The 12,877-nt window shown below is 38.7% G+C and overlaps 1 protein-coding gene across 1 annotated transcript in view; it reads left to right on the forward strand.

Moving 5' to 3' along the window:
* The first annotated feature begins 268 nt into the window (after window positions 1-268).
* Window positions 269-12,877, forward strand: part of Spta1 (spectrin, alpha, erythrocytic 1) — a 63,180-nt gene continuing 50,571 nt past the window's right edge. The window contains exons 1-8 of the mRNA XM_013030508.1: window positions 269-292; window positions 1,934-2,170; window positions 3,534-3,659; window positions 5,278-5,418; window positions 6,365-6,511; window positions 8,887-9,020; window positions 10,295-10,439; window positions 11,962-12,159. Of these exons, the coding sequence (XP_012885962.1) occupies window positions 269-292; window positions 1,934-2,170; window positions 3,534-3,659; window positions 5,278-5,418; window positions 6,365-6,511; window positions 8,887-9,020; window positions 10,295-10,439; window positions 11,962-12,159 (1,152 nt within the window). The remainder of the gene's footprint in view (window positions 293-1,933; window positions 2,171-3,533; window positions 3,660-5,277; window positions 5,419-6,364; window positions 6,512-8,886; window positions 9,021-10,294; window positions 10,440-11,961; window positions 12,160-12,877) is intronic.

Raw genomic sequence — 12,877 nt, forward strand, 5'->3', positions numbered from 1 at the left:
AAATCCTGCTGAGAAACTGAAAGCCTTCATTTCCCCTGTCCAAGCCGCTGAGTCACCTTGTCTGTCAAAGTCAGCCTCTGCCTCAGCTGAGTAGCTGCGTATGCCTTCTATAGATAATGTGGAATGTCTCTGGTTGGCGGAATATTGAGACTTTTTTTTTCTTTACTACATTCACATTTCTGGCATCTCTGTTGAATTAGACTAGACATCTTTCTGTCTTTTCCCTAGATATATTTTTCTCTTCCCAAATTCCAGACCATTAGGAAAGATGGAGCACCTTGCCAAGGAAACCGTGAGTACAGAATTCAATTGTCTTCAATGCAGTTCATCCTTAAGTATACTAGGAAAGCTGTCCCCTTTGAGCATCCTGTATTATTGTTAACAGACTCATTAGAATTGTTCTTCTTTGACTTTTTAAAAATTATTTATTTTATTTTTTTATTTTTGGGTCCGGTCGTGGTGCCTGAACTCTGGGCCTGGGCACTGTCCCTCAGCTCTTTAGCTCAAGGCTAGCGCTCTACCACTTGAGCCACAGCGCCACTTCTAGGTTTTTTCTTTTTGCTTATGTGGTGCTGAGGAATGGAACCCAGGGCCTCATGTATGCAAGGCAAGCGCTCTACCACTGAGCCACCATCCCAGCCCTCTTCTTTGACTTTTAAACAGTAGTGAGTTTTAATTTTAACTATCCTTTTCTGAATGTTTCACTTCAAACAATAACTTAGGATTTATATATCTCTACAGCCACCAAGACTCAGTCAGCTTACATAGAGAGAAACTTAATAACTTGAGGCAAAATGATACATCAATAAGATTTCAGTCTCCCTGGAATGATTTAACTTTATAGCCATAGTGGTTATTGCCACCCACAGGGAAGCAATTATGTTTAGAAAAACTGAAACTTAAACTCTCTGTTTAATGTTCTGGATAAAACAAGCCTAGAAAACAGGACCAATGTTCTCATGCATGAAGTAGACCCAATGGATATTTTGCTGATCTTGTCACATATAGCCTGAATGCTACTAAAGAAGAGAATTCTTTCATGTTATCCAACAGAAAAACTAGGTATAATATTCTAAATACCAATTATTGAAAGATAAACAATTTGAAGCTTGTAGTAAGTAGGTAGAAGACATGCTGAATTCAGATTTGCAGTGTTTTTTGAAAGAAACCAAATAAAAATAGTATATAAATCGGCAACCATTGAGCTACATTTTACATGAGCTACATGATATATGGACTACATTTTTAAATACAGAAAGCAAATTTGTTTTTATATAATATAATTTATTAAATTAATTCTAGTTATTAAACTAAGTTCAGAATAATCAGCACTTGTCAGTGCCTTTTTAAGCACTAAAAAAGCAAAACAATAGATTAAGAGTCAATAAAACTACTTTTTTTTGTACTGATACTGGTGCTTGAACTCAGATCCTTGAGCTCTCACTTGGCTTTATAACTCAAAGTTGTTGCTCTATATTAGAGCCACACCTCTGCTTCTGGATTTTTACTAGTTAATTGGATATAATAACCTTTGATACATTATTTTAATCTATTTGAAATTCTGTGGTTAGCTACCAGTCCAACTTCACTATATCAACAGAATAAACACTAAATATTGGCACACATCTGTGTGAGCAGTATACATGATAAGAGTTATTACCTCAAACAGTTAAAGTTATGCAAATTCACTTAGGCCTTCTAACAATAGGCTTTTATAGGCTTACATAAATCTTGGCATAAATTTCTCATGATGAGTAAATGCTTTGGGATACATAAGAGTGCAGTGAACAAAAGACTTGAGAAGTAGCCATAAATAAAAGCTTCCTTCCTTCCTTTTTTTCTTTATAAAATTTCACTTGACACATAACAATTTTACATATATATGAGGCACTATGTGATACTTCCAAACACATAGAAACTTTTTAACTTGCAGGCTGCAGAAAGCAGTGGGCCAAAAGTTTTGGAAACAGCAGAAGAAATCCAGCAGAGGCGTGAAGAGGTGTTGAATCGGTACCAGAGGTTCAAGCAACGTGTTGCTGAGAGGGGTCAGAAACTTGAAGAGTCCTATCACTACCAAGTTTTCAGGCGAGATGCAGATGACCTGGAAAAGTGGATCATGGAGAAACTGGAGATTGCAAAGGATAAGAGCTATGAGCCAACAAATATACAGGTCACCTTTCCACACACTCCTTTAGAGTAGATCCAAAGAACTCTAGGGTGGGAAGCAGGAGGTTTTGTTTGCTTCCTGTTAAAGTTGAAAGATGGATGTGAGTAAAATATGATATTATTTAGAAACAAATGAAACAAAGTTGAGGCAGTGAGGTGGGAGGTTTAAGAATTAAATTGAAAGAAATAGATCAGAACATGAACATGCACATGCCAAGTTCTTCCAGTTCTACTCATCTCCTAAAATGTCAAAGGGATGAGACTAAGGAAAGAAAAAATGGAGTCCATCAGTTGTTGAAAGCTCAGAACTGTTTTTTATAATGCACTTACACTCAAAATTCACATTCTTATCATGTAAAGGTACAGAGGGTTAATGGTAAGATAATGATGTAATATAGTGAACAGGTTATCAGTTAAAAACAATAATTCTACCTCTAAATGGCCCATGTCTTTAACTTCTAAGATCTTACTTGCAAAGAAAACTCATTCCAAACAGAACAGTGACTGAATCATTCAAGAAATCTCTTACATACCAATTGCTTTCAATGTTTTATTATAGTAAGTTTGGAATTATGGAAGGCAAGAATCTTCAGTGTTTCTGACGTATACTTCCTACCGTCTACACAACCAAAAGGTTTTCTAGATCTCCCTAAATTTCTACTCATGGCTCTTGGTCCAGAAGTTTTGTTTTGTTTTGCTTTGCTTTGCTTTTTTTTCTCAGCAAGGCAAAATTTACTTCTGCAGAAAAGTGCCCTACCCAAAACTCCGGCAAGCAATCACACAGAGCAGCCATGCTGTTCCCCTAGTCCCAGAGGGTCAGTAGAAACTTTTAGAGCTATCAGGTAACTAAGTATTATAGCATCTGACATAGACGTGGCCACAGGAAGGAGAGAGCTCACATGCTGACGTGGAGCAGGGAGCTCCAGGAACAAGATCAAAGTGACTTATGCAATGGATCCATTTACACGTGGTAAAAGTTGTTATGAGACCTCTCATCAGTTAGGGATCTGTTTTGAATAGAGCCCAGCTCCTTTGGTCTTTTCTGAAGAAGAACACTAAGTGTTACATATGTTTAGTCTTAGGGGAGCCTGCAGAACCCATAGTGTATTTACTGATAATTTCCCAAAGATCATGGAGACAAGACTTCCTGTCTTTTTCTCTTTGGCCTCCTTCTAGGACTCCTTCATATCTATGGTTAGTAAGTCTACCTTTAGTGACCATTTCTTTGAAGACACAACTGTTCCATTTATGCTCAGAGGTTATCAGTTAATTCAGGTTGGGAAGCAAGCTATTTTGCCTAGTATTAAGAGAAGGAATAAGAAGACCACACCATAATCTAGAGGATCTGTTTCATTTCTAAATTTCAGGCAAAATATCAGAAACATGAAACCTTTGTAGCAGAGGTGCAAGCAAAATCAAAAGTCCTTCCTGAACTGGAAGAAATTAGAGAAGTCCGGTTTACTGAAGATCATTTTGCCCATGAAGACACTAAGGTAAATCACTGGTATTGTCTCAGTGAGGAATTTCTTATTATGTTAATAAGATTTTAATTGAGTATACCAAATATAATGTTGGTGGCTTGGAACAAGAGCTCTTGTCTTTTGCATTCTGCTGGTGTTGAGCTAGAAGAAATAAATAAACTAGGAGATCCTTGTGTTCCATAACTCGGCGGGGGGATGGGAGGGAGTTGCACTATGATGTGGAAGATATCATTTGATAAGATTACATCTCTCTCTTTTGCACTGGGAGTTAATTTGCCTCAAGATCATGTTGCTTCAACCTCTTCCATATTTTTTAGAGGTAATGAAGTTTCCAATGCTTCCCCTCATTCTTTCTTCTGACGTCAGTGTCTTTTATCTTAAAACTTTCCAAAAATTAATGATCACCTATTTCAATCTTCTCTGAAACCTTTCCTCTTTTGCCTCTGAAAGCTTTCTTTCACACATCACACCATTTAACCTTTCCAAGCTCACCTTTCCACTCAATTTAAGATAGCCCTAGACTATCTTATCTTCAAAAAAATCCACCTTGAGCACAATGATCATAAAAATCACAATCATTTCAATGAAAATTTATAACTCCTATGCTTATTGTATTAGCTACTTTCTAACTTAACCGGTGCATTCATACTCTTCCAGACATGTCTATTGATAGTCAATTCAAGTTCCTTTTGGTATATTGAAGAATTCATCTGTTGCTAAAACATGATTGCCCTATATATTTAAAATCTGGGACTGGTCCTTCTGTGCAGCATAAAAGTTCTAGCTCATTTCACTGCTAGCAAAATAAGATCAGGGAAAATAAAAATTAGCGAGAAAAGAATCTTAGTAGAAAGAGAAACTCAGAACAAGAAAAGTATATGTTCATTTACATAAGATAGAAGTCATTTTGTATTACTCACTTGTGTGTGTAATTAATCCTCTACTTTAATAAAAAAATGGAGGAATTGTTAAAAAAAACATCTTTCACATGTCAGAAACACTAGGGCTCTATTGGACAGCATTATGACAAGGAGGAAGGAAATATGGTTCATATGCTACAGTGAGCAAGGAGAAGTTGAAAATGTAAACTTCTTGAAGATGGCATTCAGATGGTAATGTAAATTTCACAAAATGTGTAACACAGATGTTCCAAGCTAATCTGGAATTCAAAATCCTCTCTAAAGTCTCAAACTCTATAGTCCCAAAATATTCCAGTGCCACTTATTTCTAGTAGCTTAGCAGAACTGTATACACGTTCTGGGAAATATTCATGCTCTTTCTTCTAGGGCACTGTTCTGACTATTTATTGTATGTGAAACATTCTCCATCTATCATCCACCTGTGGAAATTCTTTCCGTTAGCTCAGTTTAAATACATACTCTTGTATCCTTCTCCTTGCTCATCTTGTAGCTTGCCATTGTTCTGTTCTCTAAAATCCCAAAGCATTTCAACAAGATTTCCTCTCACAGATCATACGGTAGCTATTTTCATGCATATTCTGTTATTTCATTTGTGTCTTTCTTGAGTGGGAGGAAAGTTTTTAAGCTGGGTTTTTCTTCTGCACACAACTCTGAGTCTGGATCTACTTCATAGCCCCTGCCTGAACGGTTCTGCCTCTTCTCTCACAAAGACCCACCTGGAGGAACTGCGTCGCCTGTGGGACCTGCTGCTGGAGCTGACCCAGGAGAAGAGCGATGTGCTGCTGCGGGCCCTGAAGTTCCATCAGTACTCACAGGAGTGTGATGACATCTTAGAGTGGATCAGGGACAAGGTATCAACAAACACGGTCATTACATTCAGTGTACATCATGCAAAAATTGAACAACATAACTTGAGGGTAGGGATGAGGGAGAAGGAAGAAAGGGGTGACATTGACCAAGAAGGACTGTACTCATAGCCTGACTTGTGAAGTAGTAACCTCTTTGTACAACTACTTAATATACATCCAATACATTAGCTATATCTCTATCTGTATCTATATTAAATACAGCATGCCTTTGAACCCTCTGAGCCCTCTGAGCCAGGTATTCTAGAGCAACTTTCTGCAAATTACTCTGCAAAAAAGAAAGCCCAATCCTGGACTTTATCATTTTGAAAGAAATAGAACATTGGGCAAAGATTTAGGGATGTTCAAGAGATTAATATGGTAGGGAGCAAACAAAAACCTATAGGTCTGAATATAAAGAAGAGAAAAATTTACACAGAAATAGCATGCCTTTAAATTTAATGTAGGTTCATCTCCCCTTTATGTCCTGTGTTCTTTCATTCCCTCTCCTACTTTTTGATCATATTCCAGGTCTTGACTGAAAATATTCCCCATTCTTTTTCTAATCTCTTGCCTCTCCATGCCTATTACTACTATGTTGAGTTTTATATTTCCTTAACTTTCTAAACACATTTTTCTAAAGACTGAAGATATGCTAACGCGATTGCACTATGTAATGCTTTTTTGTAGATTTGCAGTACACAAAGGTAATAAAATCAGAATACATTGACTCATCATCTTTTGGAGCATAAAAAGGATGATTCTAGAGGCTCTGGTCAGCAACTCCTCTAATCTTACTGAGTGTCAAAAGGCATTGTCCCCACCTCAAGAAATACATACCTGCTTCTGGCTTTTCCCACAAGGACTCTCTCAGGCTCCACCAGTATTTCCATTCGAGTTGTCCCAATGCAAATATTTACCGGTGACTTGGAAAACTTTTCTGTGTCTACAGGAGGCTATAGTGACACTAGTAGAGCTGGGTGAAGACTGGGAGCGCACAGAAGTTCTGCATAAGAAGTTTGAAGAGTTCCAGGAGGAGCTGGCAGCTCGAAAAGGGAAAGTGGACAGAGTGAACCAGTACGCCAATGAGTGTGCTGAGGTGAGGTGGGGGCAGTGGAGCCAAGGTGGGGAAATATCCTGAGCTTCGTGAAGAACTTCTAGTAATTAGTAGGTGGGCTATGAAAAAATAGGGCATTGCAAGAAAACAGAGTGCATATTCTTAAAGTAATAGGCATAAGCAGCACCCTCTACCTTCTGGATCCATCCACTCCTTAAAGTCTAGAGAAATGGAAGTTGCAGGGGTGGGAGAAAAGAGAAGCAAGGAGACAGAGAACAAAGATATAGAGAGAAAGGGAGGAGGAAGAAGAGGAGGAGGGATTAAATGAAGTAACTCCTGTACCGTGCAATATATTGTGTGTTCATGTTTGTGATGTAGAGATAAGAACAAATTAGCATAAAGTAGTGCTGAGATATCACAATATAGCAAGATATAGATATAGATATAGATATATACACAGGTATGCTATCCATTGTACATGGTTTCCATGATTATTTTTAGAATTGCAAAAAGGAAAACTGGTTTATTTACTATCATTAACTCATGACAGTGCACAAATGGGTAGAAAAAGACCTGGTATCATAATAAATTACCCAATAATATAATATGTAAGAAAAAACTGGAATGGTATATATGTATATGTATGTGTGTATGTGCAAAATCAGACATATATAATGTATTACATAATGCAGATACCTACATGCACACATATTGTACATGTTCATGAAATAATAAACTACAATAGTTGCCTAGATCATGCTTTTCTATTTATAGATCTATTATGATTTCAGTTGTATATTGAAAAATGTTAATAGCCTTGTGTTGGAAGAACAAAGAATTCAGGGTGAACAGGTACTAAAAAAGGAAAAATGATTGTTTTCTAATTTATTTTACATACCATATTTCCAACAGTTCCTACCTTTTCCCCCTTTGCAACATTTTTTCTTGTTGTGAAGGCTTCTCATTTATCTATAAACTTCTAACCATTATAAAACTTAAAACAAAAAAATTGCTTATAATTCAGTGAGTCAGATATTTGAGCACCAGCTGGGCTATTGTCCTCCTGTACCTCCTGTATTTTAATGTGACTGCAGTTAGTAGATGATTTAATTAGAGTTGCATCAATCCCATGTTTGGAGCATTGCCAGAGATAATGGAATGTCTCCATGTGTTCTCTTGTCCTTCAGTAGGCCTGCGTCTTTGTATATCAGGCAGGGGAGGAGAACAGAAGCTGAAAGACTTCTTGGAGCAGAGATGCTGGAACTTACAGAAAATTAATCCTGTCACCTACCACTAACCCAGTCCAAGGTTGATCTGGAGTCAAAGCAGGAGGAGGGAGAAATAGAAATAAAAAAGCATCTACAATTAGATACAGCTTCTCTTTTGGCGTGGGGCCTCCACAGCTATAACAGAAAGGACCAGACATGCAAGGTGGAGATTGGAGATAATTCAGTGTGAGGAGCCTTGGAAATGGGAATATGAATGAAAAGAACAGGGGGGATGAGTGAGGAGTAAAGGGATTTGTACATATGAGAGCTCTTCAAAATCCTGAAATATCAAAATAGGAGAAGGCTGCGACCTAAGTATTCATAAAGATCGTCGCTTCAGGTAGCTTGCAAAACACCTGAACATTTCTACAAAACCTTATGTGCGTGGTCTACACATAATTATAGAAAAAGATGCCAGCATCAGTGGTTCACACCTTTAATCCTAGCTACTCAGAAGGCTGAGATCTGAGGATCTTGGTTCAAAGCCAGCCCGGGCAGGAAAGTTCCTGAGACTCTTATCTCCAATTAATCACCAGAAAACTGGAAGTAGTGCTGTGACTCAAGTGGTAGAGCACTAGCCTTGAGCTGAAGAGCTGAGGGATAGCACCCAGGCCCAAAGTTCAAGCCTCATGACCAACAAAAAGAAAAAGAAAGAAAGAAAGAAAGACAGAAAAAACAGAAAGAAAGAAAGAAAGAAAGAAAGAAAGAAAGAAAGGAAGAAAGAAAGAAAGAAGGAAGGAAGGAAAAAAGGAAGGAAGAAAGGAAGGAAGGAAGGAGGGAAGGAAGGAGGGAAGGAAAGAGGAAAATGTTTTTCCTTGAAATATAAAAGGTATCAAGAGCCACAGCACTAGCATTTAAGAAAATTAAGTTGTACTTCACAAAGGGAAATTTCTTTCCCTTTGCTTTTAAGTTTCAAGGTGATTTATCAGGCACTGTGTGCATCAAGTCCAATGCTGTTGGCACAGGATCTAATCTCTGGCAGACTGGGTTTTCTATATTTTGGTAATATGCATGAAATGACAACTAGGAAGCCAGTTACTGTGGTCCTCTCCACTTCCAACAAAGTATTGCAGTGTGAAATTACATTTTAAGTGTTTTTTTTAGTCTAACTTCATCTTTGCATACCTCAAGTATTGGTTTTCTTTGCAGGAAAAACATCCTAAGCTGCCCTTGATAAAGTCAAAGCAGGATGAGGTAAACATGGCTTGGGAGCGTCTCTGTAACTTGGCTCTCCAAAGACAGCAAACACTGTCCAGTGCTGCAGACCTCCAAAGATTCAAGAGGTATGGATTTTCTTATAGAAAGAAAAAATAAACAGAAAAGTGTTAGGTTTTTAAAAAGAGGTAGCCGAGTAAGAACTGCATCAGCACACACGTGGTATTCAGGTAAGGGGTAGGTTTATTCAGTAGACCTGCTGGGACCAGGCAAGGTTGGCACTCCACGTGGCTGGGAAAGAGAGAGAGCAAGAAAAGAACAGAGAGAGAGAGCTAGAATAGAACAGAGAGAGCAAGAAAAGAGCAGCAAGAGCAAGAGGGTGAGTGAGAGCAGAAAAGAAGAGCAAGAGCAAGAGAGAGAGTGAGAGCAGAAAAGAAGAGCCAGAGAACGTCTGGGCCTGGGCTAGGCCTTATCTAGGGTATGGGCGGGGAAAGGTGTGGCCACATCAAATTCGGATGTGACCTCAGCGGATGCAGATGTGACCTCTTCCAGGTGTCCCAGTTGCCTAGGTAACGCAGGTACTGGGTGGAGACTTTGCTGCGAGGAGGGTGGAGTCTGCTAGCCATCCAGGAGTCGACCTTACAAAAAGCATCATCTATCTTTCCTTTTTTAAAAAAAATCTTTCTTTTTTTCTTAATCCTGGGCTTTGAACTCGGGTTCTTGAATAAGCACTGCCATTTGAGTCATGCCCCAGTCCTTCTGCTTTAGCTGGGTTTTTGTTATTGTTTTGCTGTTGTTGCTTTTCAAAATGGATCATGTGCTTTTGTTTGAGTCAGTCTCAGACCTTGATCCTTCTGCCTCTGCCTTCAAAGTACCTGGGATTACAGGCATGCATCCCCAGGTGTGGTTCTTTCTATTAGCCCTGTCTACTCCTCTTAGAAACTAGTGGTTAATACTTCAAATCAATGAGCATCAGGTTTTTCTTGCCTTTAAAACAGCAAGAGAGTTAAGAAAATTGAGATGTACTCTAAAGCAATGATATGGAAGTTGAAGGCCAAATTATAAAAAAAAATCACACTGGTGTATTAGAATCTCTTCTGAGACTAGATTGGCAAATAAGAATTTGATGAGGTAGAGTGGGGAAAATGCCATTTATGAATAGCTAGTTCTGATAGGAGAAGTAACTCTGGAAGACCAACTGTTAGGAGGTCCTTAGTATCCCAGTGGACACAACCCTCAAGGAAGAAACTTTTAACTTAGTTTTTGCTAGCATGTAGGAAAAGTAGGGTAGTTGCTACCTGGGTGAACTAGGCAGGTCCTTGCTGTGTGTTCTGCTGTTCTGCTTGCCTGTGGGGCCTATCATACTGTTTTGTTAGCGCTTATATTGATGCCTATCTGATAGGGATGTGACTGAAGCCATTCAGTGGATCAAGGAGAAGGAGCCTGTACTTACCTCAGAGGACTATGGCAAGGATCTCGTAAGCTCAGAGTCACTGTTTCACAGTCACAAGAGACTTGAGAGGAACCTTGCAGTCATGCAGGACAAGGTAAGTCACTGTTGGAGGAATGGTTTTGCTCATAGAGTTAGAAAAGTTATGTGTTAATCATCAATGGAAGGGAAGTTTTGTGGTACTTCATGATATGTCCTTAGACTACTTTGGACTTGTCCACCAATTTTGGGAAGTCCTTACTTTATTAAAATTATTTTATCGATGTATCCATGCTCTATGCTTCATATTCTCATTAAGTGATGCATAATTTAAAAATAAAAGGATTGCTGTGAGAAGAATTCTCTAAACTACCCTGTGGTCAAAGATTTTCATTTCAGTACATTTTTTTGTTTCTGTTATAGTTGAATGCTATTTCTTTCTATCCTCAGTAGACTGGGGAAGCATTTTCTTCTTTTTTTCTAATAAACTGTGAGACCCATTAAACTACATTTGCCTTTAAGTTTCTTTCTAAAGTCTGGAAAGCTCTGTTTCATAAATGTGAGCAAATATAGGCATGCTAGAACTTAGAGCAAACCTATATCCTTGAACTTTTCCCGTCTTCTATTTCTCCCTGCTCCCAACTCTTGCCCAAATTTAATCCCATTATTACTGGTTGTCTACAAGAGTTTGCTCACGTAGATTATTTTCTGTTATCTAATGATAACCCTGCCCCCCTCTGACCAGTTTCTCAAACTGCCACTATTTCACTTCCTTAATTCTTCCTCCTTGTTTTTACTTTTGAATAATAAAATCCCAGGCCTTGATGAATATCGATAATAAAATTCCAACCCCTCTTCAATATCTGATTATAGTTGAACATAATGCAAGAACTAATGGTAACACGTGGATAGTTGCCCAGGGTTGCCTTTTAGCAAAAGTGATCCTGCTTTTTGGGAATGGTGCTTAAAATTGTTTGTGTTACTGGAATTTTCTTCATCTTTTAGGCAGAAATGTCGTCTTGACTCCCACTATAATATTCAGAGGAAAACCACTACAAGGTGGTGAGGAACAGATTTATACTTAAGTCTGGCAGTAGTTTCTAAGTTGGGCATCAGTGTCTCATGCCTGCAATCCTAGCTCCTCAGAAGGCTGAGATCTGAGGATCTTGGTTTGAAGCCAGCTCGAGCACATGAATCTGAGACACCCTTGTTTCTAATTAACTAGCAAAAAAATCCAGAAGTGGAGCTGTGGATCAGGTGGTAGAGTACCAGCCTTGAATGGAAAAAACTAAAGCAAGTGCTAGGCTCTGAGCCCAAGCCCTAGTACTGTCATTTAAAAAAAAAAAGAAGTTTCTGCCTCATGATTATTAAATGATGAATGCCAAATGAGCAAATGCATGTAAAGAGCTAAGCACAGTGAGATATGCAAAATGCTCAATAAATTATAAGTATAGTATATTAATATATTAGTGTAAAATTGTCAATATTAATTCATCAGTATTAAGTATTATATTAAAATAGTGAAATTTTGTCAACGATTAGTATTCATATAATTGTTGTTTTATTATATCTCTGCCATTAAATTAAGCAAGGAGTCAAAGTGCATGGATTCTCTACTAGGTTTCTTTCTTATTCCAAAGGTAAAGGAGTTATGCGCCAAAGCAGACAAGCTGATGACTTCCCACCCTGCAGATGCCCCTCAGATCCAGCAGATGAAGGAGGAGCTGATCTCCAACTGGGACCACATTCGGGCCTTGGCTACGGCCAGATATGCAAAACTTCAGGCTTCTTATGGGTGGGAATCCCTCTTCTCTATTGCTCTACCTGCCTCCCCCAAAGTAAAAAATGGGTGAAGGGGCTAGAATAGGGGGGGAGTCAAGTCTTCTGCTTACTCAGTAGAAGCAAATGAAGTTTTACCTTAACAAGGAAAGTCTCTTATGGCCTCACACTTACCCCCCACTCATCCATATGCCTCCATCATTCCATCATTATAGGCTATTACAAAGTAGACACATCATGCTAGAATAGCTCTAGCTAAAGAGCTAAATTGTCCATCTGAAGGGCCTCAACATGACTCCAGAATCATCTCCTGAGACTGTAACCTAAAAGCTTACAAGAAGCCAGGCTTTGGTGGTTCACGCCTAGCTACTCAGGAGGCTGAAATCTGAGGATCACAGTTCAAAGCCAGACAGGGCAAAAAAGTCACCATAAGACTCTTTTTAAAAATTTTTATTTTATTGTAAAGATGCTGTACAGAGGGGCTACAGTTACATGAGCAAGGTAATAAGTACATTTCTTGTCTAGCATTGTTACCCCCTCCTTTGTTTTTCTCTTACTATCCCTTCCCTTCTCTCCCTCCCCAACTCCTCTTCTCTCCTGGAAGTTGTAAAGTTCATTTCCAACATTTTGGAATGGGTCATCCTGTATCCTTGTTTCAGCACTTTGAGACTCTTATCTCCAATTAACCACTCAGAGAGAAAGGAACGAAGGAAGGAAGGAAGGAAGGAAGGAAGGAAGGAAGGAAGGAAGGAAGGAAGGAAGGAAGGAAGGAAGGAA

The sequence above is a fragment of the Dipodomys ordii genome, unplaced genomic scaffold (genome assembly GCF_000151885.1).
Source record: "Dipodomys ordii isolate 6190 unplaced genomic scaffold, Dord_2.0 Scaffold131, whole genome shotgun sequence".
NCBI classification, from domain to species: domain Eukaryota; kingdom Metazoa; phylum Chordata; class Mammalia; order Rodentia; family Heteromyidae; genus Dipodomys; species Dipodomys ordii.